The 25191-nt window shown below is 49.8% G+C and overlaps 1 protein-coding gene and 1 long non-coding RNA gene across 2 annotated transcripts in view; one reads left to right on the forward strand and one right to left on the reverse strand.

Annotated features, from left to right (window-relative positions):
* Positions 1-1271: 1271 nt before the first annotated feature.
* Positions 1272-14701, reverse strand: SPRY4 (sprouty RTK signaling antagonist 4). The gene is made up of 2 exons (XM_030957368.1): positions 14534-14701; positions 1272-5379 (listed from the first exon to the last, which is right to left on the reverse strand). Exon 2 carries the CDS (start codon positions 5331-5333, stop codon positions 4440-4442), a length of 894 nt encoding a protein of 297 aa, XP_030813228.1. The 5' UTR covers positions 5334-5379; positions 14534-14701; the 3' UTR covers positions 1272-4439.
* A 126-nt stretch (positions 14702-14827) lies between these two features.
* The window catches only part of LOC115908883, a 49352-nt gene continuing 38988 nt past the window's right edge, over positions 14828-25191 (forward strand). Inside the window, exon 1 of the long non-coding RNA XR_004061128.1 lies at positions 14828-14943. This is a non-coding gene — a long non-coding RNA (uncharacterized LOC115908883). The remainder of the gene's footprint in view (positions 14944-25191) is intronic.

Below are 25191 nucleotides of genomic sequence, written 5' to 3' on the forward strand. Positions count from 1 at the left end.
TTTTTAAAGCTTTATGTGCAAGACATCAGTTGGTGTTGCCAAACTCTGATTTAAATTTATACATCCTGGCTCAGCCTGTTTGTTAAAAAAAAAGAAAAAGAAAAACCTCCCCCAGCATAACAAATTCAGTATCTTTTCTTTATTGCAAATTTTCTGGCATCCGATGTCGTGACCTGCACAGTGTAGTTATTGTCTCTTTATCTGATCCATTGACTAATTCAACATTATTGTTTCAATAATATTATTTCAGGCCAGGTAACACACTCGGGTTACCTCTGTGATGACACAAAACATGGCACAGCTTCCAGTGAGTCACAGCTCCACAGTGTGTGCAAATAAATAACAGGAATGGTGAAAAATAACCCGGATCCTGTATTTTTAGCAGTCCAGTGTGATGCTGGGGGCAGGAAGGGTGCTGGGTGCTGGTGGGTGGGAGCCCCAGGGTGTGGCTCAGGGGCTGTGCAGGGACACAGGGAGTTGGTCCTTGGCAGCTTCTTGTCCTTTTCTGAGGAGGTGGGAGACTTCTGGCTGCCCCCATGTCTGGGGGGGACATTGGGGTGGAGGAGGCTCTGTGCCCACCATGGCCCTGGTGGGGCTGTTCTGGTGTGGAAAGGAGAAGCAGGAGGGCTGGAAGTGGGTCTGGAGTGCTGAGGGAGGCTCTGTGTGGTGAGTTGGCACAACCCCTGTGTGGTGGGGCTGCTGATTTTGTGCTTGGTTCTCTTTAGTGTGGATCCCCCGGTCTCGCTGAGGGCTCAGCCCTGTGGAAGGAGCAGCCTGACTGCCAGGCTGGTGTATTTTAGGGGTGCAGGGAAGGAGGGGATTGCTCCTAAAGTTCACAGAGCAGGGCACTCCTCCCTGAGGTGCTGGCCCTTCCCCCTGCAGGGGATTTGAGGGTAATGAATTGGTGAGCCCCTGTGTGCCAGGCTGTGGGGCAGAGCAACCCCAGCATCACCCTGAGTTCCTTGGCAGGGCTGGAGAGCATCAAATAACCAATTCTGGGCTACTCTCTGCTTGTATTTTTAGAATAATTGCTATAAACATTCTTGGGATTTTTTTAAAAAGAACCACAACAACCATTTATATATTTAACAATATATATTTATATATATATATATAATTTCTAGATCAGTACATTCATCAGTACTTGTTTTTCTTCACAAACAGAAGAACTCTTACAATAGTAGACTTTCTAAAATAAATACTATTAAAATAGAGCTTCAAAATAAATATTCTATACAAAGAAAAACCTTCTGTGGTAACTTTTCAGGGTGTACATGTGAGGGGGTGGTAACAGGAGATGGGGGAAGTATTTCTCAGGTGTCTGAGCGTGGGAGGGGAAGGGAATACCCAGTGCTGGGAAGGGTGAGGGCTCGTCAGGGTGGCAAAGCCAGTGCCCAGGGAGCACCAAATCTGGGATCTGCTCCTGGCACCTGGTGGGCACAGGGCTGTGGTGACAGGGTGTGACAGGGTGACTGGGGATGTGGTGTGGCATTGCCAGCACCCTCAGGTCCCCCCTTCTGGCTGTCTGGGCTGTTGTGTGAGGGCAGGGGCAAACCCTGCCATGAACCTGCTGCAGCAACTAGCAGAGCTGCAGCAATTAGCAGTGCAGGTGCCCTGCCATCCTCCTGCTCCTCCAAAGCATGGCACCTGTGCCAGGGACAGCTGCCCTGACCTGCCCTCCTGCCTCTGTGAGTGCCCCACCTCAGCGCCATGGCTGCAGAGGTTAGTGCTCGTTAGCAGCTGTCCCTCATTAGCAGGGGGCTCTGCCCTGGGAGGATGGCAGAGCTGTGGGGCTGTGACATGGTGGTGCCCATGGTACATCTCTGGGGTGGCAGGAGACCCAAGTACCTTCACAGGGAGAGGGGGATGGAGCTGCTGGGATGGGGAGGAGAGGGAATATGGATTTTATAGACAGGAACTGCTCCCTCTGGCAGAGCCCTGGCTCAGGCCAAGCCCTGCCCTGCCCCAGCTCCAGACAGGGCTCAGCACCTTCCTGCCTTGCCTTGGGCTGGGAGGGCTGGGGCAGAGTCCAGGGGCCGTGCTGGGAGCCAGGGGAGGAGGGAGGGTCACTCTGCTACACTGACCACTGCTCTAACACGTCCACGAGGCTTGGCAGGCTCCAGCACGGCTTACAGGGCTGAGATATCAAAACAAACCAACAGAGAAATAGTTTACAGCTATGTACAGTGAGAGGGAACCCCGCTGGGAGGGCTGGGGGTATGTACATGAGTGTAGATTGGCACAGTGGCCACCATTCCAGAGGTGCCTTTGCTCACAAGGACCGTGCAGCCAAGCCATGGGCTCTGCCAGTGAGGGTTCTCAGCACAGATTCCCCAGGGACAGAGGGTCAGAAAGGCAAAGCAGCCGTGGGTGGAGGCCATTTGGACACGTGTGGTCCCAACAGAGGAGGGCAGCAGGTAAATACCTCTCCTGCTGGCCTTTTCTAGCTTGTTTGTATCTCCGGAAAATGATTTCTCTTATTAAATACAATATCTTATACATTCAACCAACAGTTCAGCTAGTTTGGGGTTGGTTTCCTTTTATCTTTTCCCCTCCAATTTGTGCAAGATAATAAATACAGCTCTGGATCCCCACCTGCTTCCTGGTGCCCACATACAGTTAGCATGAGGCTACCCTATAGGACCAGGTATCTGGTAACAGACATTTCATCCTTTTTTCTGTGATTCAGCATGTACAAGCTAGCAAATGTCATAAATAGAAAAGTTGGTTGGTTTTCTTTTTTTTAACTCCCCCATTCAATAAATATCTATGATTCCATTGAGCTAAACCCCAAGCCATCCAGCTGAGCTGAATTCTGCAACCCAAAGACACCAAAGTCCCACCAGGGTGCTCCTGCCAGCCCCTACCCAGGCCAAGGGGATTCCTGGAAATGCTACATGAGCTCTGCCTATTGCTTGTCTAATTAGAGATGACATTTCACTGTCACTGCTGTGCATTTACTGAGGAAATCTCCTCTAATTAAAAACACCAAGAGAGACTAGGTCAGTTTTCTGCATGCAACAAGTACCTACCTACTCATTAGAGTGTTGCATGTTTGGACCAAGATTCTTGTTTAGCACCTTGTAGCTGTCAAGAGAGAGGGGTCACAGCATCCTTGGGGCAGGCGGAACAGCCCCAGGATGAGGCAGGGACAGAGCCAATATTTGTGTGCTGAAAACCATGGGCCTGCTCGTTAACTGCGCTCTCTTCCTTCCCCGGCTTTCCCTGGTGTGTGTTAACACTAAAATAAACACTAAAAGCATTCTTTACATTTAAAAAGACACTTTTGTACAGAAGAGGCAAAAGTCAAACAGCAGCAATAGGGGTGGGGGAATGTGCTGTACTTCAAGCAAATGCCATTCGCCCCCAAGACAAAAACAAATCTTAATATCTAAAGAGCAAGGAAGAGCTTGTTCCAGGAGGGGAGGTACTGGATTGAGATCCCTAGAAAAATACATCTATGTGCATCGTACACTTAGGTTTGTGGGACTTCTTACCAGAGCTTAAGAGGTTTAGAGGAGCAAACCCTGTCTGTCTTCGCTTTGTGGCTGGAGTTGCATCCCCTTTGCTCTGCACCAGGAGTGAGCTGGGCCTGGGGGAAACGGGATCAGCCCCTTCTTCCTGCACAGGGGCTGCTCTGCTGAGGGAAAACTCATATTCCATTGAGTGAAACCTGATGCCATGGATCAGCTTACAGGCAGGAGGACCCGGTGTTGATACAACTGCCTGAACACATCCTGCTGCAGTTCCTCCCGGGAGGAGCAGCCCTGCTACCATCTTGCTTTAGAAAGAGGGTCCAGACCAGTGGGGCCGGGTGGGATACGCCCAAAGGGCAGAAGATCCATCAACAAATGAAATGTAGCTTCACTTCTGGTCCAAAAATCTTTGAGGGACGCAGAAAGCTTTTGAGAGACACGTACTTTGTGTGCAACCAGCCCTTGGAGTGGTGTCTAGGAGGGAAGGAGGGTGGAGGGAGTTCCCCCATCACCTTCAACAGGCTGCTGGGAGCAAGCTGGGGTTTGGAAGGAGACAGGAAGCAAGTAGCCCGCCCTGAATCTGAATTCAAAGCAGCTTTTTGCAGCTGGGAATGGGGATTGGCTGCGAGGCGGTGCCTGCCAAGCGAGCAGTTAATGGTTCCTGTGGTGTGCAGGCCTGGTGAGCAGCCGTCCCTCCAAGCTGGGAGTTTTTCAGCAGCTGTACTTCATGATGTACATGGGTTTGCAGCCTTCACTCTGCATTATTAACATTCCTTCTTTGGCCCCATCTATTTAAACTGCGACCAGTTCCAAAAACCCTGAATAACCCAAAGTGCTTCAGTTTGTGGAAATAGTTGCTTCTGCTTTCTCCGAAGGCAAGAGGCCGACGCTCTCCTCAGAACACAGGTTATTAAAAAGAGCCAACACCACCCTGCTCCATGCAGCATCCTCCCAACTCCACCATTAAAAGGGCTTTTCTGCCCCTTTGCTCTCGGGCAATGCCTTGCAAATGACACTGTTTGTGTTTTTGCATCTGCACCCGGGCCGGCTCACTCGGTCGTAGCATCGCTGGGACAGCTTGACGCAGCCGGTGGCCGGCAGGTAGCAGAGCAGGCAGGGCAGCACCAGGGACAGGGCGCTCATGAAGGACCAGCGGGCGCAGCAGTTGGACTGGGAGCAGGAGCAGGGCTGGTCAGCGCACGTGCCCTCGTCGTCCTCGTTGGTGCAGTGGTAGAAGATGCCCTTGACCAGGCACATGCAGGTGGAGTAGTTGACCAGGTTCTGCGCCGAGCACAGACACTCCTGGTTGCACACCCAGCACGAGGGCAGAGTCCGGGGCAGGGCACACTCCTTGCACTTGCATTTCCCACAGGCCTCGCACAGCAGGAAGTGCTTGTCCAGCTCCTGGGACACGGGGCCCTTCAGGTCCAGGGGTTTGCAGTTGATCACCTTGGGCTGGATGCGGACGGCGCGGGGGGACGATTGCTCCGCCACGGGCACCGGGGCCATGTGGTCCAGCAGCCTTTGGTCTGAGGACGTGCTGCTGCTGCTGCTGATGGAGCTGGGGCGCCCACTGAAGGAGATCCAGGGGTGGGTGACATCCTGCTCGCAGCGCTGCGGGTGCTGGCTGGCCGAGCCCAGCTCCTGGGGGGCTCGGGGACGCTTCTGGGCGGGCGGCTGGGAGGCGCCGGGGTTGTCGGTGTAGTCGTTCTCCAGGTGGGTGCTCTTCATCTGGTCGATGGGCAGGATGGTCAGAGGGTGCTGCAGCCGCCCGTAGGGGATCCGGCTGTCCAGCAAGGGCTGCACCATCACAGAGTTGGGAACAACGGTGATGTTGTGAGGGATCCGGGGCTCCATTGAGAAATCAGTTTGACTGCTGGGGGAGAATCTGCGCTTAAGTGTCCTGGGAGAAGGGAAGGAGAAAGAAAAGGGATGGGGGAGAGAGAGAGAGAGAGTGCATTGTTATTGTGGTATCCTGCAATCCCAGCCCAAAAGGGCTCCTTGCTGAGGCTGGTTGTTGTGCTGAAGGTCTTGTAAGGTAAACTTGTGTTCAAGGGAGGCAGAGCACTCAGGTACAAAGTGCCTCCCTCCTCCTTTCCTACCGTGTCCCTCTCCCTGACCTTGGCCATCTATAGCTCTTCCAGCCCTGGGAGGGCTGCAGGCTCCTAAGGAGCCCACTCATGGTTCTACTGAGGCAAGGCACATCTTGGGGCTACTGGTGTACATTCACATGTGGTTTTGTCAGCACATTTGCTGAAATGATTTCTCTAAACTTTGGAGGTTTTCCCCAGTTGACCCCGATTCCTAAAAAACCTGATGCAGGATTGTGGCTTGTGGAAGCACTGGCCTGCTACAAAGGTGCTTTTGAGTATGGGGCTGAGCACCTGTCCTTGCTAACCAAGGATCTGCCTATGTGAGGATGGATTGATTCTGGTGAGGAAGTGTCCCCTCTCCATCAGGAGCTGCTGGTTCCAGAGGCTCCTTTATCCCTCCCAGGGGAGGTGGAAGTGCTGGCTCAGCGCCTTGTCTGGTGGGAATCCAGGGTGGGAGCCAAGGGTGCAGCTCCCAGGAGAGCAGCCACACGGCTCAGGCTGGATCCATCACCTCACACAGGTAATGAGACACTCGTGCAGCCCGCTAAGTGCGCTAATATTCAGCTGAAGTGCTGTTTACCAGCCGCTCTGGCTGAGCCCTCGGTGCCGCAGTTTCTAATTTCATTGAAAGAGTGCAATTTATCCTGGAGTCAATCCAAAGATTCAGCAGTGGCGTAGGACAAGAAACCACAGGAAGTAACTAAACTTAAATCAAAGAACGGAAACGACTCAGTTCAAATTTAGAAAGTGCACATTGTTTTCTAGTAGATGTGCCATTTCCTCACGGGGTGACCTTTATTCATAAATAATATAATGCTGGAGATCAGTTGAAAGAAGGGGTGAGTAAAGCTTTGGTCACAGGAGGGGAAAAGCTGCTGGTATCAAGAAAAAGGAAGTAGTGAACAGCTTAAGGCATTGCCAGTTGTTTGTGTTCAACAAATAAATTAACCTTCTCCAACAGCGTGAAAGATTTGGACTTGGCAGCGCTGGTTTAACAGCTGGGCTTGATGATCCTAAAGGTCTTTTCCAACCTAAATGATTCTGTGATTCTATGACTTTTAATATCACAGCAGTGGGAAAAAGGAAAAAGCTGCATCCAGCTACAACCAAATAATGCACGAGAAGTGTGTGTGTGTGTCAATGTGTGTGCAGTTCTGCGAGAGCACATCTCCCCTAAAACAAACACAACACCACAAAAATCGGAGCAAGAACTGATTCCGCATCCTTGGGAGAAGAAAGGGAAGCCCATTTTTACCCCCTGACAAATGCCACCAGAGTCCACTCTTGCCTTTGTAAATCGTTGCTTTGATGGATCACTTGGCATTTGGGGCTGGAGCAGGGCCAGTTCTCCCGGGATCAGCCGGAGTGTGGGCAGGGCGGCACATGCTGGTCCGGGCCCCCTCTGTGCCCTGCACCACACCAGCAGGAAGAAATGCTTTATTAGCAGTAATGATCTTTATTGTCATGCAGCCCTGATGCTGCTGCTCTTCCCCAGTTAAAATTCTCTGCTGGGTCTTAGCCATTCATTTGGGTTTTTTTAATTTCATTATTCATAGCTCATTGACATCCTGACTGGAGGAACAAGAGGGTTTATAAAGCATCTCTTCCTAGTTACTGTATGTAAAAAACAAAGAGAAGCAATGATTCTGACAACTATGGTGCATGCAGAGGGAAAAGAACTTGATTTTCTTTTGTGCATCAGAATCCAGTGTCATGATATAAAAAGTATTTGCTGCAAGTCAGAGTTTAGCAAAATCATCAGTTCTGTGTTGGCTGTGTTACATTTGCAGGGAGACTTTGATTCCACTGGGTTTTTTTGTTGTTTTTTTTTTTTTTTTTAAGGAGAGAGATGCAGCTGTTTTGGTTGCCAAGAGTAAGTGCAGCAGAGCTGATCTTAGATGGAAGGTAGCTGGAGGAAATGGTGGCAGTGCTGCAGGGTGTTCCAGCCTGTCTGCTCCTCCTCACCCTGCCTTCGTGGCCTCTCCAGGGCTCTCTGCCCACTCCCACTTGGTACCAGCTCTCAGGAATCTGCTCTGTTCACCAGATTTCCACTGGATCCATGGAGAACCGTTTGTTTTCAGGTGCCCTGTGTGGCAGCAGAGCTCAGGCTGGGCAGTGAGCCCTGCTCAGCACCAGCCCTGGTGCTGCCCGTCCCCAGGGTGGCACCGAGGGCGTTCTGCATCACTGGTGGCAGTGTGGGAGTCCCTGGAGGTGCCACTCAGGCTTTGCATTAACTCTGCAGTGCCCAGTCTGCCGTGGGCCAGAGCCAGTGATGCCATCACACAGAAGTGGTGTCACCAGATGAATTTGGGGAAGGATTAGAGCCAGGCCACTCCTCAAACACCCCCGGGCACAGACGGAGTCTCAGGCAGGCAGATGTTCAAGATGGCTTATCTGAGATAATGCTAATCAAGACTTCAGTTAATTACCATGGAAAGGAAGAGGGACCCTGGACTAAACACCACATGTCAGGAGAGTTAAGGATAGAAGTTTTTCATCCTCTTTTTTCACTGTAGTACAGTTTCAAATTGTCTTTTTAATAGACAAACTATTTCTGCAGGACAAGGGAAGCCTGACATGGGGAACTCAGAGATATCTGGGCACAGGATCTACTTGGATAAAACCTGTGGAGGGAAAACAGCCAAACAAGACCCAGCTATTCCCAGACCCCTGCTCTGGCCACAATGTCTCTCTGGCTCAATCAAAATCACCTTTAAACCACCACAGATGTGCACCCTGGCAGGTTTTGGTGCTTGGACACGTGGTCCTTCACTTTCTGCCCTGTCCTCTCTCTCCTGAGCAGAGGGTTTCTGCAGTTAACTGCTCTTAGCAGACCAATGTTTCTGATATTTATGGAATTTTCCAAGGACCATGACTCCATTTGTGCTGCTGCTGGCCTTGTCACCAGAAGTTCCAGCAGTGCAGTGACATTGCTGGTGACAGATCCAGGTCAAACCCCTCGAGTGCTGAAGGGGAGCGAGCTGGGTGCTGCTCACCCTGCCAGGAGGCTCCTCTGCCCCGGGCTCTGCCCCAGGACAGCCATGGCTCCATGGTGAGTCTGTGTGCTCTGGGCACCTTTCCCTCTGCTGTCTGTGTGTCCCAGGACAGGGCAGGTTGCAGGGAAGGGCCCTGGGCAGCTGTGCAGGCTCACAGTGCTCCACCTCTCCTGGCAGAGAGCAACCCAGCCCTGGGGTTGGGGATTTCTGCTGGGGCAGAAGGAAATCCTAAGCCAGACTGCTCCTGTGGAGTGTCACAGGCTGGGGTGTGCCTGCCTGGACACCTGGTGGGGCCTTGTGACCTCCCTGGAGGATCCTCCAAGACGCCACAACTGGACCTCTTCTGGTTGATGTGCACCCAGAGGCAGCATTTCCTTCACCTCCCCCCAGAACCCAGCACACACATGGGGTGTTTGCTCACACAGACAACACTGCCTTCAGCAGCAACACTGGTACCTTATAAACTGAATTTATAAAGCTTATCCCAGTGAGATCACAAATCAAAAATTCATGTTTGGGGTAACCTGGCAGAACTTTAGATCCTGACACAGGACAAGAGCTGAGGGGTGCAACCTTAGGGGTCTTTGCTGTCCACTGCACTAATCCTGATTGTAAACTGCATTTCAATTGAGGAAAAAAAGCCATACAGGACACAAAATTAATTAATTTTTGATCACAGGTAATTACAGATGTATTACAGCATTAACACAGGCACAAATTCACTGTACAGATAATTTTCTTAAAGTAGACAACAGGAAGAAAAATTCTTGACTGTCTTCTTATACAGGGAGCTTTTCATTCTTTAGAGGAAAACAATGAGGTTCTTTTCAAGGCAGCAAACTCCCATGTAGAAAAAAAATTTCTCTTCCCCCATGACTGTACAGTCACTCACCACATACAATTTTCAAGTCAAAATATACTTCCTTCCCAGGGAGTAAAATTGGACTCCAAAGTCAAGTTCATACATGTGTTGCAGTGTTTGTTCCATCTCTTCATCAAGATACAGCCAATTTAAAATTACTGTTGTACTGGGTAATTGCAAGTCCTAAAGTTGTAGGAAACCAACTGTTATTGTAAAGTGTTTTGGTATTATTTCAGACTCAAAAGTTTTGTAGGGTTTTGAAATCAGATGAAATTAAAACAAAAGGCATTTTATGTTTCAGTAGGATTTTGGATTTGCCTACATCATTTTGTCCTTGTAGGCAATTCCATGAGAAAGCAAACCCTCAGGAAAACTCATTCTTATTAATGTCCTCAGAACAGTTTGGAAAGAATAAGGTTCTGATATCTTTATTTTCAGAGTGGAGTTGGACAACAATATCTTCCAGTAACTGAAAAACAAAATGGATCTTGTCTTAAAAATCCAGTGAGCACAGAAATATCTAATGTTCATAACTAGCTGAGTCACCCACTGGTCAGTAATTTTAATAAGCTCTTTCTCTCATGTTTAACAATATTCTAGATGTTTGTGGTGATAAAAGAATAACGAGAGTAAGGGACTTAAGTCCAGAGGAGGGTCCCATGTGGAAGCAATCTGGGCAACCCAGGACTGCCACATCCCCAGGGCAGCCAGCAGGAGAATGGGAAAAGCTTCCCTGAGCTCCTCCTCTGCAGCCAGCATCAGGTACAAGGTCTCAGTTTTGGCCAATCCTTTTTGGACACAAGAAATGTCTAAAGGGAATTCAAATGTCACAGAAAACCAAAAAGCCCCAAATGTGCTGCTTGGGTGTGTTTGCTGAGAGACCCCAGGGTGGGCAGGGAAGTGATGCAGCCACCAAACCCCTTCTGTCCTTGTCAGCTTTGTGCTCCAGATCAGGGGCCACTTATCTCTCTCTGATTAATTACACCTTAATTACACCTCATGAGCAGCCTGTCCCTTCTGTTGTGTCTGACAGCACTGGTGGAGCCTCAGCAAACCAAGGTTTCTCCTGGGGTTGCTGGCACTGGATTGTCCCCTCCATGTCCTGTGACATCTCTGGTGGCTCCTTTCTGGAGCCTGGCCTGTGCCCTGAGCACCAGGGACTGCTGAACCTGCCAGGGGCTGGTGGCCACCTCCAGGACCATTACATATATTCTATATCTTATAAATGAAAATGGTTATAGTGGTGCCGGGGGCATGGAGAGCACTGTGCACAAAAAGCCACCTTCTTATATTGGAATTGGTAGGGTTAGAAAAGACTTTTAGGATCATCAAGTCCAACTGTAAACAGAATAAAGCCAATTTGATGCTTCAACATGAATTTTCAATCACAGGTTTTCAAGAATTTCCCAACTGCTGAAGCCTCACAAGCTTCTGTGAAGAAGGGATGGAGAAATTGCCATGGACTGATGGAAGGCTGAGCCTTGCACTGGGACAGGGTAAGAGCTGAGCTGCTCATTTGGGGATCTGCTTTGGGTCAGACCAGACAACTCTGAATCCTGGTACCTGCAGAGGGATCACACCTGCTCTGGGGCACTGATACTAGACCTGGGATAGATTAAATTATAGGAAGAAATTGGGTGGGCAGGCCCTGGCACAGGGTGCCCACAGCAGCTGGGGCTGCCCCTGGATCCCAGGCAGTGCCCAAGGCCAGGCTGGACACTGGGGCTGGGAGCACCTGGGACAGTGGGAGGTGTCCCTGCCATGGCAGGGGTGGCACTGGGTGGGCTTTAGGGTCCCTTCCATCCCAAACCATTCTGTGACTCCATTACCAATGCAAAAGTTGAATTAGTCTCTGGCAGAGCTGTGACAGTCACTCATTGACACAGAGGCAGCAATAGTTGCAGTAAATGCACTGCAGAAATTGGTTTATTTTCTTTGCTGTCTGGGACACACAAATTTCTGAAAATACAGTGCAAAAGGAAGAAAACAAGAAAAGCATAGAATGTTTAGTCTCAATACAGGAAATGATCATAATTGAAAGCAATACACTGGAAGCAGTGTCATGCCAGGGGTGGGCAGGAACATTTCCAGGCCTGTGCAAGGCAGCAGAGCTCAGAATCGATGGCAACCAGTGCCAAATCTGACCTGTCACCACCAGTCTGTCTCCTCCGGTGGTGTGGTTAAAAAGCAGTTTTTGGTTAAAAAGCTCCTCTGGAAGTGTTGGGCAGAGCTGCACCTGAGCATTGCGCAGGGCAGGGTCCCCCCAAGTGATCAATAAAGGATTTGCTCCCCAAGGCCCAGCAGAGGAGGAGCTGGAGGCAAGGGAACAGATTCTGCCCCTGCCCTTGTTTGGCATTAAGGACATGCTCCTGTCCAGGCCTGCCAGGGGTGACAAGGGACACTCTGCTCCTGGTGCAAGCCAAAGGGTTCAATTAAAGCTTTTAATGAGGAAGACTACTCTCAGAGGTAGTTAAAGGAGACCTTGCAGCAAGCACATGTTTTTAATGTGGGATTAAGAATAATTCATAAGGTTAGAGTTCATTAAGGCTGAGTTCGGCTGGCTGGATTTTGAGTCGAGCTGTAAATGCTTCAAAAAAAGGAAAAAAAAGGCTTTCCCCCCCTAAAGTGTGTATTAATATTAACAAAATATTGACATTCATTCTTTTTTTCCCCTCCTTAGCAGCCTTATCTAGCTAAGGCCAGCTAGAGTCTTCTCTACAAGCAATAAGGCAGGAAAAAAATTAGAAAGTTTATTAGGGAAACCTGCCATTTTTAAAACGAGACACTAAATTCTTGCCAGAGTGTGGAAATTCAGGAGCTGGGAAATGAGACCTGTAGACTTCCAAGAAGCTGTCTCTGTCCAGCTAAAGTCTGTTCCTATGGTGCGAGTGAATAAAGCACATTTTGGCCCACTAGCATTCAGATCTCTGGGGACTTGGATTTCTCAGTCAAAGCCTTTTACTGGACAAAAACATTTATTTTAAGATCAGAAAACTAAGCTCAGATATGATCTATTAAGCTAATGGTACTAAATGGTAACCTTATTGGAAGGATTGTAGATTTTCTTGAGGAAATTGCATTGAAAAAGGATAAAAAAAAACAACACTTGTGCAACTGTTTGCCTGTAAAAACACAGTTTTTACTACTGGGCTGAAGCTGGGAGGTTATATAGCAATGTGATGAATGAATTTTTTTCTTTCACATTTAATTTTATGAAAACTGTCAGAACTGGTAATTAATTATTGCTGTAGTGTTGTAAGGGATGTGAATTTTATTTCACCGAAGTCTGAGAACAGAATTTTTTTTTTGGGGGGTGGGTAGGAATTGCTTTTTGAGATGTTGCATTTCCCAGTGTGGTTTGGGAATTAGTCATGATTCCAGGAAAACAGCTTTTGTTTTGCTGTTTCAGGAGGAGAACAAATAATTTCTCCCCTGCACATCCCTCATGGAGAATTTCAAAAGGACTGCAGTATTCAGAAATGGTCCTTTTAATTTTATCATCCCAATATAGAGTCCCTTCCAGCAAGGGAAAACACAGCAGCCCATGGAAAAGGGCACATTTATCAATGAGACATCCCCAGTGGGGTTCCAATAACTGAGAACAACCCCTCCTCCTGCTATCATTCATTTTTATATGGACAAGGGGGAAGCCAGTCATCAGGATCATTGTGATTCCGTGCACAAATTGGAGCTTTATTCTTTAACCCAAAATAAAGGCAGAGAGGGGAAGCTGTAATATTGGGAAAGCCGAGTTCCTCTTCACCTAATTAAACTGCAATTTCTTGCCATGCTGTCCCCTTGGCACGGCATGGAGGAAAGGCAGCAGCTGGAGAAGTTGTAAAGAATCTAGAACGTGCCTTTTCCACTCTGGATAATGCAGGGATGCTTTTCCTTTTCTCTTTCGTTCTCTCCTTCACCCTTTAAAGAAAAACTTGGGGCTACAAAAGACTGAAATGAAGCAATCAGACCCCTGGTAACTGGAGGTGAAAGAGGGAAGCCTTTCCCCCCGTGATATTCCTTTGCACTGACATTTCCAAGGTCTGTATTCCCAGTCCTGCTTTCCTCTAAGACCCTTGTGCCTTTTATTTGCCCCTTTCTGCTTTTTCCATTCCCCTCCTGATAATGAATTTTCAGAACATGTCGTCTCCAGGCTTGTCTTTCTCCTGTGACGCCAGGACTGGTACCAGAAAATAAAATCCTGGCTTATCTTTGCTACGCAGTTGGTAGAAAGGAGCAGCCAGCACGGGTTTTTCCTCCATACATAAAATATTTCATGTATTGGATGAAGTTATTCCAGGTACACATTTTTATTACTCATCTAGCCTTTAAAATACAGCATCCATCCAGATTTAAAACAAGTGTACAGCAAGACAGGGAAGAACAGTGATGAAAGAAGACACTGAGGCCAAAAAATGAAAAAAAAGCTCGTATGAAATAAAATGCTGAAGAGCAAAGGTCATGCAGGAAAGGTCTGACACATGAGTGGCTGATTTCTGAAGTGTCCTATTATGGAGACAGCTAAAAACTACTTGACACTCACAAGACAGGGCTTTGGAAAAGAGAGGAAATGCGGATAATCCATTCCACAGCAAGAAAGATCCAATTCTGACTTGTCAGCCCAGGTGACCATGTATTTATGCTCCTTTTCGGGGAAGGAAGGAGGGGTGAAGGAGAAGACATCCCATCAGCAGAAAAAAAAGCCACTTATTCTGCTGTAAAAGCCTGCAAACAAACCCGACCCAAGTGCGCTGAAACCTGCCTGCCATATATGTACAGCAAATGCAGATGTTGATGGGAGAACGCAGAAAAGAGGTATAAATCAGAGACGCAGGGACACAAATGGAAATTCTGCAAGAAACAGGATATTTCTCCAGAATGCCAAGTCTCCTCTAGGCTGGGAAGCACCAGGCAGCTCTCCACTGTACATAATTATAGCTAATCACTGTTAGAAAAGTCATCGCCAGAAATATGCTCCTGATCAGCGATCTGTAAGGAGCAGCCCAACACATCTAGAACGAGCGCAGGATTTTCCCTCGGGGAGCAGGCTTGGCTTTTTCTACTTAAAACATTTTAACAATTGCTCGCAAGCACCGATCTCGTACTTACTTTAAATAATTCAGCTAGGACCATCTCTCCATAGGCGAGTTAATCCCAAAAGCGAGGCGGACGAGGGGGCCGGACCTGGGAGAAGGCTGGCAGGAGCGGCAGGAGCTGCGGGCAGGGACCTGCGAGCACGGCGCTGTCAGCGGCGGCCGCGGCGCTGCACCCGCCCGCCTGCCTGGGAAAATGGCTATTTTATGAATGGGAGGGTAGCGGCCGCGAGTGCGCATGCGCTGCCGCCCGACTCTATGAATGGGTGGGCACCGCAGCTGCAGCGCGCATGCTCCACTGCCTTTTATGAATGGGGGCTGGAGGGGAGCGCGGATGCGGCTCCCGGGGTTTTTTTCCCCTTTTTTTTTATGAATGAAGGGCAGCGGCAGCTGCGCATGCACCGCGCCCCCCGCCCGGGGCTGGAGGTAACGGCGGGGGTGGGGGGCACCCGAGGCCGGGGGGGCAGCGCCGAGCCCCCTCCCCCGCGGGCCCGATCCCGGGGAGCAGCCGGGAGGGCGCCCCCAGCCCCTCGGGCATCCCCGGCCGCCGCCCCGGGCGGCCGCACCCCGCCGGGAGCGGGGCGAGGGGCGGCAGCGCGGGCAGCGCCTCTCGCCGGGAGCGGGGGGGGACAGGGGCACGTTCGGCTGGAGGTTCTGGCGATCCCCGATTTTGGGGTGTGCGACCACGAGTGAAACGATGGGAACGGTTCTCCGTTAGCGCTCGGCTTCGTTTCCCGGTGCTGAGAGCTGCGGCTCGTTCCCTTCACCGCAGCATCGTCACACACCCGTGTCCGTCCCCTGTGCCTGGCGCCTGTGGCAGCACCTGGGTGAAAACGCGAGCACAACCCCCCCCCCCCGGAGTGATGTATGCGCAACCTGTGGGTTTATTTCATGGCTTTCTCTCCTGAGGAGCAGAGGAGGTGGGGTAGAGCCGCAGGTTCCCCACACCCACCCAGCGCCAGCAGCTGCTCCCGTTTCATGGACGTGAGGCCACGGATGCGCTGCTCTCAGCTCCGCAGCCCTGCCCGCGTTCAGTGTTTTGGGGAGCCTCTCCCAGCTCCGCAGCTCTGCCCCTGTTCAGATTTTTGGGGAGCCTCTCCCAGCTCCGCAGCCAGGTCCTGGGACTTCCCACCCATCCTCAGCCCAGCGCTGCCGCTCCGTGCCGGGGAGAGCCCTGCCCGTCCCTCCGCGCTCCGGTTCCGCTCGCCACACGCAGGGTCTCCGCTGCAGCTGCCGCGGAAGCGGCCGCAGGTGGGGCCTCGGGCCGTGCGGTCCCCCAGGAGCCTCCCAGACAGGTTGCTTTCCTGAAAATGCATTAATGATGTATTTTAATATCTGCGAGGAGTCATCTGCAGAGCACAAAGCAAGGCCCTGCTCATTTCCTGCCGTGTTTATGCCTTGTATATTTCAAAGCTTGCACAACACTGAATAAAACCCCGTTGTTTATTTATTTAGTGCTAATACAAACAATGTATGTTACCGCAGATACAAAACCAGGGAGATTTCTTTCTCCGGGAAGGATTTCTCCCTCCGAGAGCTGTGCTCTGAGCCTGCTCATTTCCTTAGGTGTGTTTGTCTCCGAGGGCAGACACATTTCGGAGTGGGAGCCGTATTGTGGGTCATGGGCAAATGCAATTTAACAAGGAAAGGACAGAAGATGGAGACTCCCTAAAGAATAGCTTTTCCAGAAGGTTGCATAAAATCTTACTGGCCTTCAAATCTATCAGCTGGGTGCTTTTGAAAATAAATAGGAGATGGTTGGTAAAAGTGTTGCTTTGTTACTGGTTGTGTTCTTTGCAGTGAAGTACTGCTGGAAGGAGAGGCAGGCAGAGAAATTCGGTGTCTATGATTTTGGAAATTGGCAAATGAAGAGATAATGGAAGAAAATGTGGTTTTAAAAAGCTTGTATAGAAGTAAAGATGAAAAAAACATCATCGTGCTGTATTTCGTGCTGGTAACCAGCCCAAAGCTGAGACTCAAATTCCTGAGCACAAAAAATCCCTGATCCCATCGTTCTACAACACTGGCATAGGATAAATTCTGCACCTTGATTTGAGTGCTGCCAGTGTTCTGTAACGTCGCAGCAGTGGGAGAGTCAAGCGCCTCTGAATTCAAGGCTTTTATCTGTGAATGCCGAGTTCTGTGTTCCGGGGCCGCGGGCACAATGCCCGGGGGAAGTCCTTTGTTCCAGCGCGGAGCATCTCCCTGCGAGCCCCGGCCCCTGCAGAGCTGCTCTGTGCTGCCCGAGCCTGCAATCCCACAGCAGCCCCAGGCACTGCCCTGCCAGCCCCTGCCCTCCTGGAACCCCCCAGCAATAAAACTGAAAGAGGAAACAAAAATTATTATCCAGGTGTGAAGGAGTGAGGAGGAAATGGCTGTGTGGCTCTCGGGAGAGAAAAGGGGGAATATTGCTGGTAGGGCTGGGGATTGATGAAACCTTTTCAGGCAGAGAATTATGAGATTGTAAATCTTGGAGCTAATTCACCTCTTCCTCAAGACGTCCTGAAAACATGATTTGACTAATTCTCCCCCATGGACAAAGGTGTTTCTTGCTGGATCTTAGCCTGGTTGCTATGCTCAGGCACTCAAGGCTTGGGTTTGGAATTGTGTGTGGGTTTGGAATTGTGCGTGAATTCCTCCAAGCTGCTGTTCCCGTTGGTACCAGCGGGCTCTGCTCTGGCTCTGGATCAGGATCCAGAGGCAAAAGCCCAGGGTGAGGGTGGTGGATGCTCTGCACTCTGGAGATTCCTGGCTCCTCTGGATCCCTCTGCAAACAGGGGAAGATGGAGATGCCTGTGTGCTGTGCTGGGCTGAGCAGGGGAGGGATGGTGATGCTCAGTCTGCTCCCCAGATCTCCTCATGCTGCTGTGCAGAGCAGTTTGTGCCTGTGGGGAGGAGGCTCCTTGTCGGGAGGGCTCTGGGGCTGCTGCAGTGCCAGGGAGAGGAGCATTGTGTTATCCTTGTGGGATTCTGGAAGCTGAGGCTTTAAGGGAAATACCACTTATCCCAGGACATGTAATGAGTTTATCCACGTTGGCAGCGCTGCTGATACTGAATTCTGCGCTCCTTCCTCGTGCAGGAAATTAATTGCTCGCTCATTTCATGCCCGTTTAAACCCTGAAATGGCTGCAGATTTTTGATCCTGATTTCTTCTCTGGGATGAGTTGTGATGCTGCCACACTTGCTTTGCCTCTGAAGTTCTTTAGTTTGGTTCTGGTACATCCTGGGAGCAGCCTGGCAGAGCTGGGTGTGTGTGAGTGCTGGCAGTCAGCAGTGCTGGGCTCCCCTTGGAGCAGCTCGCTCTGGAACGTGGTTCTCCAGCCCTGCTCTGCTGTGTGGGCTGGCAGAGCTCCAGGCAGGGCGTGTGTGTCTTGGCCCAAAGCTGGCGGTTTAAGGAAATGCATGGCTCCTAATCTGCCATCAGAAAAAAGCAAATATGCAGGCAATTTAGGAAAGTGAAAGTGCAACCCCCTGGGGAACGCGGAGCTCGGGCTTCAGAGGCGTTCTGAGCGCGGAGCCGTGTTCTGCCTTCAATCCTGGCCCACTTGGCATCCTGCTATCTTTGAGCTGGATCAAGAGCAGATGTGTAGACTTTATCTGCTGAGGTTTTCGTGCTCCTGCAAATCCTTTCTGGCTGGGTCGGGGCCTTGCAGTAACAGGGCTGAGGAAGGAGCTCCCTCCCTGTCTCAGCTGATCCTGCCTGTGGAATTTGCTGATTTGCTGGCAGTGGGTGCAGGTTGTTGTGGAGGGGGTGGTTTGTAACCTTGGCCTGGCCTCTCAGAACCAAAGGATGCCCACATGGGTGGTTTTGCCATCTCTTGGTGATAGAAGGAGAAAAACCTTTTCCTTCTCATTATTTACTTCACCATTGCTGTGCATGTTATAAATATGGAAACTTTAGATTAAATTTTTCTATTAAAAATGAAAACGGATAATTTCAGATCTTATCACATCTTAGAAATAATTGATAAAACCTGGAAAACTGAATGTTTCTCTTTTAATCCACTGGCACAATGTGCCCCTTGCATGGAAATGCATTGCTCCAGAATCCCATGTTCCTGGTTTGTTTGGTGCTTGTGATGCCTCCAGCCACAGGCAGAGTAGGAAGGATGAGTCCTGCTGGTAAGTACTGGTGGATTGTGCCAGATATTTGTCATGCATAAGTCAGAGCAATTGTTTGGATGTTGCTATAGGAATTCTCCTCCCCTGGTGCATTGCAACCAGCAGTTACTGAGCTGCTCTGTCATGGAGACGAGTGCGAGGGGCTGGTGTGGAATCACACAAATGTTGGGAAAACATTGGGATCGTGGGCTCTTGGGCACAGCCTGCAATGGGAACGAGGTGCCAAACAGAAAGCAGGTGCCACAGAAGAGGTGCCAGCCAGGAGCCAGCAGTGCCTGCTCAGCTCTGGAGGTGCTGGGTGCTGCTCTCCCAGGGTGAGATTGGCAGAACCTGGGGCTGATGGAGCCTGGGGCTCCCTGGGAGACACCACCTCCCTCCAGAGCTTCCCTCTGGATCACAGCCTCTGTGGGAAGTGAGAGGAGCCTGGGGCTGTAACCAGGATGGATGGCTGGGTGTCACTGCCTGGGTTCTGTGTGGCTGGGAGGCAGTGCTGGGCTCACCCGTGCAGGGACACTCGGGAAGTGTCCCCAGCTTTATCTAGCTGCCTTGAGGTGCCCTGGCACGCAGCAGGAGCCTCTCCTGGCAGCCAGGCCCCTGGCACGGGCAGCACGTCCCCTCCTGTTATGAAATCACCGCATAAACTCTGCAAACTGCCCTGGGGCTGACTAAGAATCCTTATCTGTGCTCCCAGTGAAGCTCTCACCCTCCTGCGGCACAGATGAAAGGTCTGGGCTTCCTCCTCTCTTATCAGGCACCTGTTGTTGTATCCAGACATTACTCACATCCTTGGAGTCACATCTTGGTTTGCATAATTAACACCAACTGCTTTGTTTCCTTCCTTCCCTTGCAGTTCTGTGCCCTTACCTGGCTGTGGAGCCTTCGGGGTTATTTTGGGTTTAACACAAGCAATGGAAATTTGGGAGCAGCAGCTCGGGGAAGATGAGAAGATTTTAGTCAGGTAGAAGGGATGATCTTCAGTCTTGAACTGGTGCTGCAGCCATGGCCTGTGGTGGGGAATTCTCTAGCAATTCCTTAGGAGTGGTATAAAAAAACCTGAAGCAAACCTAAACAGAAATTTGTGCAGCAAATTTGGACTCAGAAAATGGCAAAGCACAGAATCCTGGAATGGTTTGGGTTGAGAGGAACCTTAAAGCTCATCCAGTCCCACCCCCTGCCATGGCAGGGACACCTTCCACTGTCCCAGGCTGCTCCAAGCCCTGTCCAACCTGGGGTTGGGGTTTTTTAATGGTTTGGGTGTTATACTTGTTTATTTCTTGCAATTATATCTTTTGCTCTTGCTTTTCGGCGTTTTGCTGCTTTGAAGATGTTTTCTGGCTAATGTTTGCTGTGTGCTGGCTGTGCCATCATCTCACAAGCTGAACTCAGTACATCAGAGCAATTTGCCATTCACTGGCATGCAAAATTCCACTGAGATAAATGCGAATTCTGAAGCTGGGACCTGACCAGGGTTGGGATTTTGGGCTGGCTGCTCTGTAGGCCTGGGCTTTGCACAGGTAGAGCTCCTCAGGCAGAGGGAGAGCAGCTCCAGCCTGGTTGTGATGGATGAGCAGGGCTCTGGGGCTGCTGGGATCCCTCCTGCTGCCCACTGGCAGAGCAGCATTGCTCCTTATCAGGCACAGACTCAGTCTGAGATTTGGGTTTTCCCATCACGGGCTCCAGCTCTGACACTGGACCTGCTGCTCAGTCTTCTTGGAAGGGCTGTGGGTTCTTTTCCAACCTGCAGACTCAGCCACTTGATTGTATTTCAGGGAGGGAAATATTTCACCTGTTTTTGATTGACTCGATCATCTCAAGGACCATAAATTGTGAATATGTCCCTGTTTTTTTCTGGATATTTATTTACGGTTCAGGTCAATAGTCTCCAGAAACACAATTCTGCTTACAAACTGAATTCCTGGGCTGCATTCCCAGGCGTTCCCATGTGACTCGAGCATTTTTAGCAGCTAAGTGAAAAAATGCAAACATATTTGCAGGCCAGGGGAAGCGTTGCTCTCCGCATTCTCTCCGAGAGCCTGGGAGCTCTCCCCAGGTGCCCTGGATGTGACAAGGCAGAGGTCCCTGTGGAGCATCCCTGTCTGGGGACCTGCCAGGGCAGCACAGGGACTTGGGCCATCTGCAGCTCAAGAGTGCAAATGGAATGGCCCCTGTGTCCCCTGGCCCATGCCCCGGGTCCCCTGGCAGGGCACAGCCCCTCTCTGCCTGTCTGCAACAGCTGGGAATTGTCTTTCCTGTGGGATTGTGGGCTCAGGAGAGGTGGATTTCTGGTTTTTAAATGCCAGGGAAGGCAGCACCTGCTGGCTCAGGGCTCTCAGCAGCCATCACTTCACCTGTGAGTAGGAAATGAATTTTCACAGGGAGGAAATGGTGTTCCCTGGCCAATAAAGCAACATTGTGGAAAAGTGCTGACCTTAAACGTCATGCTGACCATGCAGCAGTGCCTCACAGGTCATCTGGTGTCTGTGCTGCTATAGCAGGTCAGGCTGAGCCCGAAAAATGCAGTATTGGGATTGTTCTCACTTCTGCAGTCAGTGGCAGAGCTACAAACCATTGACAGCAGCCTGGAGAAATGCTGCAGCCATGCCTGAAACCCTCACTAGTACCCAGCTACATTTTGGTCAGAAAACCCTCAAATTCCTTCTGAAAAAGCCACATAACTTTTCACTGCATAGTGTAATTAATGAACAGCAAAGCAAACACTTAAATATCACCTGATCTTTTGCATATATACTGAAGTGACCAAAAGCAGACAGCAAATCCATCTTTATTTTGGCAGGAATACGGTCTGTATCTTCCACCTGAGGCAGACAGGGATACTGACGAGTAACAGCCATGCTGTATTAATGTATCAGCATAAAAGCTCAAAGAAATTACTGTCATATTCTTGTTTTTCCTTCTTCTTTAGAACTGAGCTTTCCCCAAAACCAAATTACATCAAAACAATCTCAGAGGTCTCTTCAATTAAATAACCTGTAGTCAGCTTCCCAACATTTTTTGTGTCCAATTAGTTTTGATTTGCTGGGGAAGATGTTGGGGCTGTTTCTTTAAAGACAGCTGAAGTCCTGCAATGCCAGTGGACAAATCCCCAGAGCTGAGGGAGGTTTGGTCACCAAGGCACCACCAGTGTCTTTTTCCTCTTGCATTTCTGGCCTGAAATGTATGAAACTTGGAGCAAAAAGACACATGTTTAATCCCAGTGCAGCTGCTACAGTAGTTAAAGGTATTCCTGCGGAGTAATTTCTGTTCTTTCTGAGGTTTAGGTTTAAAGTGCAAGGACTCCACTGAGCAGATGCTGTGGGCTGCAGTGCCAGGGGCAGTGCTGGTGGGAAACAATTGCCTTGGGATTTTATACTATAAAATCACTCTGGATTGTAGCTCTCTGCTGGCTCCCCACGATGGGGGATGATTAATTAACTGCATATTTTACCCAGAGCTCCTCTGGGCCCTGTGACATTGATCTGGTTTGTGTGGCTCCTGTCTCCAGCCCCACGCCGTCATTTTTAACTGGCTTTGGTTTTTGGGGGATCTGTAACACACATCACAATGGAAATGCTGAAATCTGGCATTTCATTCATGATTTATAACTGCTGAAATAAATTGCAAGTGAAAATACTCCTCCAAGTTGAAGTCCCTTCAGGAAAGTGCCATTCCTTGAGGAGCTGGTGTGAGTTTGTTCCAGGCTGAGGTTTGGGGTGGATGTTCCAGGGGGGTGATGGTGGCTGTGGGGGCCCTGCTGGAGCTTGTGGGGGGCTTGCCCCTCACCCCAGCTGCACGTGGGCGAGGGGGGTCTGACTCTCCCTGCAAAATCAGCCCTGATAACCCTGGTTTTCCATCCCTCGTGTTTACTCCTCCACAGGGTACAGCAGCAGAACAAGCTCAACCCAACCCTTCCCTCTTTGAAGTATCACTGGGTATTACAGAGTCACATAATTGTATATAATTACCACATTCTAACACTTAAATATTTTCCTGACTAATTTCCTCCTGTCCCTGCTTTGAAAATACCCAGATTATATCCATTAAAAATTTACAGACTGGAAAATATGCGATTTGAAAGGAAATTTTTTTTTGCACTTAAACCCCACTTTTCTTTGTGGCCTTAACCTGTTGCCTCTGACAGAATTACTGGGGTTTAGTGTTCTGTTGTGGTTTAGTTTTTTCTTTAAAAGCCCCCCAGCCCACAGCCCCCTCGTGCTGTACATCAGGATGTTATGACAGCTCTGCTGGGCCAAGTCCAGCAGTCAATGCTCTGTCAAAATACCCATCATTTCCTGTAGTTTTGCCTAATTAATGGTGCAGTAATGTGGAAACTTAGAACAGCACCAGAAGGAAAAGTAAATGTTAAATGATTTGCCTTTAATGGATCTCAGAAGCTTTTCTTTTTTTTTTTTTTTTTTTTTTTTTTTCTTTTTTTCTTTTTTTTCTTTGTTCCTCACGAGCTCTTTTTTGGGCACCTTCCTCCTCTCTGCTGTTCCTGGCTCCTTTCAGAGTTTTCTTCCTTCCTGTGAGTGGGGGATTTATCAGTGTCAGGCCTGGCAGCACAAGGGACACTCACAGCACCTGGGAGGGGATGCATTTCCTCAGCACCCTAATTAGCCCTGGCTGCTGATGAACAAAAGCAGATAGTATTTGAAATTAATGTGACTCATTCCAGTTCAGCTGATAGCACCCTTTTGTTCCTGTCCCTCCTTAGCTTTCTGATCTTTGAACAGGGCCCAGAGAGTTTGGGTAAAGCATCTCCAGAGCCCCTGCTCCTGGCAGGGTGGGGAGGGGAAGTGAGGCTGAGTGCTTGGAGCAGGTGGAAGGGTGGGCATGGAATGACAGGGCAAGGGAATTCCCACTGCCAGAGGGCAGGGATGGATGGGATACATGGAAAAAATCCCTCCCTGTGGGGGTGGGCAGGCCCTGGCACAGGTGCCCAGAGCAGCTGGGGCTGCCCCTGCATCCCTGGCAGTGCCCAAGGCCAGGCTGGGCATTGGGGCTGGGAGCACCTGGGGCAGTGGGAGGTGTCCCTGCCATGGCAGGGGTGGGGATGGATGAGATTTCAGGTCCCTTCGAGCCCAAACCAGTCTGGGATTCCCTTCCACTTATCTTAAAATGGGCAGTAAGCAAACCACAGCCAAGGAGCAGGACCTCACTGATTAAGGAAAGCTCTGTGCAGCCCAGGGGGTTCCTCACCTGGGCACCTGCAGAGCCACACTGGGGCCAGGAGAGCCTCCCCAGCCCAGGGTGAGGGCACCAGCTGTGCCAGGACCTGTGAGGACGCCAGGCTGGGCTGGCTGATCCTGTTTTATGGTGTTTTGGTTCGCTGAAAAATATTTTGTTGTGAGAAACTCCAGATGGATGTGAATGTTCTCAGGGGTGGAGGGAACAAGTGGAAGGAGAAAGTTAGTCATCGTCCTGGCAGGCAAGAGCCAGCGAGGACAGGCACTGGATGATGCACAGGGCAAAAATAGCCCAAGTTCCAAATGGGATGGGATGTGACGGCCGAGTTCCTCCAGGGGAAAACACTCCCGAGGCCCTGGGCACGTCTGGCTGGGTCTTGGTGCAAAGCACAGCAGGGGCTGTGATCATCTGTGGGACAAATGGAAAATGCTCGGGAAATGGAAAACTAGGGAGGAGAAGCTGGTGTGAATTATTGGTCCAGAATTTTGGGAATTTTGAGATTTATATTTCAGTCCAGTCTAAAACCTCAGTTTTTCAGTTCTTAAAGTCCTCTGTCCGTCTGTTGGATGGGAACCTCCCAAGACCATCAAGTTTTGTCCAGTATCCCTTGAAAGGGTTAATGTTAGAAGGGAAAAGCTATTTGTACTAATTTTGACCTGTTTATCCTTTGGTTTTGTGAATTTCTTTTCATTAAATCATGTGTTGAAAGAGACTTGAGATTCAACCTCAAAACTTGTCTCAGTTATCGAACTAATTAGAACCAGAATGAAGAAAGTTTGGAAATGACCCTGAATTTTCATAATCAAATCAAATCTTGGACCCCAGAATTGTCAGGAATGTTAAATTCTCATAGTTGGTCTGCAAATTGATATCCCTGACAGGAGCTTGGCAGCCAAAGGGGCAGGGAACCCTCAAAATTTTTGTCCTATCTCAACAAGTCCAGTGATAGGAGGAGTGAAATTAAGTGGATTTGTCCTACTTGTCTGACCCTGGGGGTGCTTTAGGCAGGAGGCCCTGGTCCAGCTCTGTGGGCTCTTCTGAAGGGCTCTGAGGTTGGAAGCTCCAAAGGGGAAGGTTTTGCTGTCTTCAGAAATTTTAGGGAGATTTGTAGAGCAAGGGAACAGCAGGTTGAATGGAACTCCCACCTTTGTCCACTTTTCCTGTATTCCCCATCCCAGGCACTTTACTGCTCCAGCCACAGTTTTTTCTTAAAAACATTCCTCAGAGCCTGTCATGTGTCCCTTTGCTGTCCCAGGCTCTCTTATCAAGCCTGGAGTAGCTTTAGCACCTTTGACAAGTCAGTTTTGCTTTGTCCAGCAGGAAAGCAGTGAGATTATTTAAGGACAGCCCTAAGGAGGGACTGCACAC

This window comes from Camarhynchus parvulus, chromosome 13, assembly GCF_901933205.1.
Source record: "Camarhynchus parvulus chromosome 13, STF_HiC, whole genome shotgun sequence".
Classification (NCBI taxonomy): domain Eukaryota; kingdom Metazoa; phylum Chordata; class Aves; order Passeriformes; family Thraupidae; genus Camarhynchus; species Camarhynchus parvulus.

Coding starts and splice junctions, on each gene's coding strand:
- SPRY4 (XM_030957368.1), bottom strand. CDS start 5,333: ATGGAGCCCCGGATCCCTCACAACATCACCGTTGTTCCCAACTCTGTG.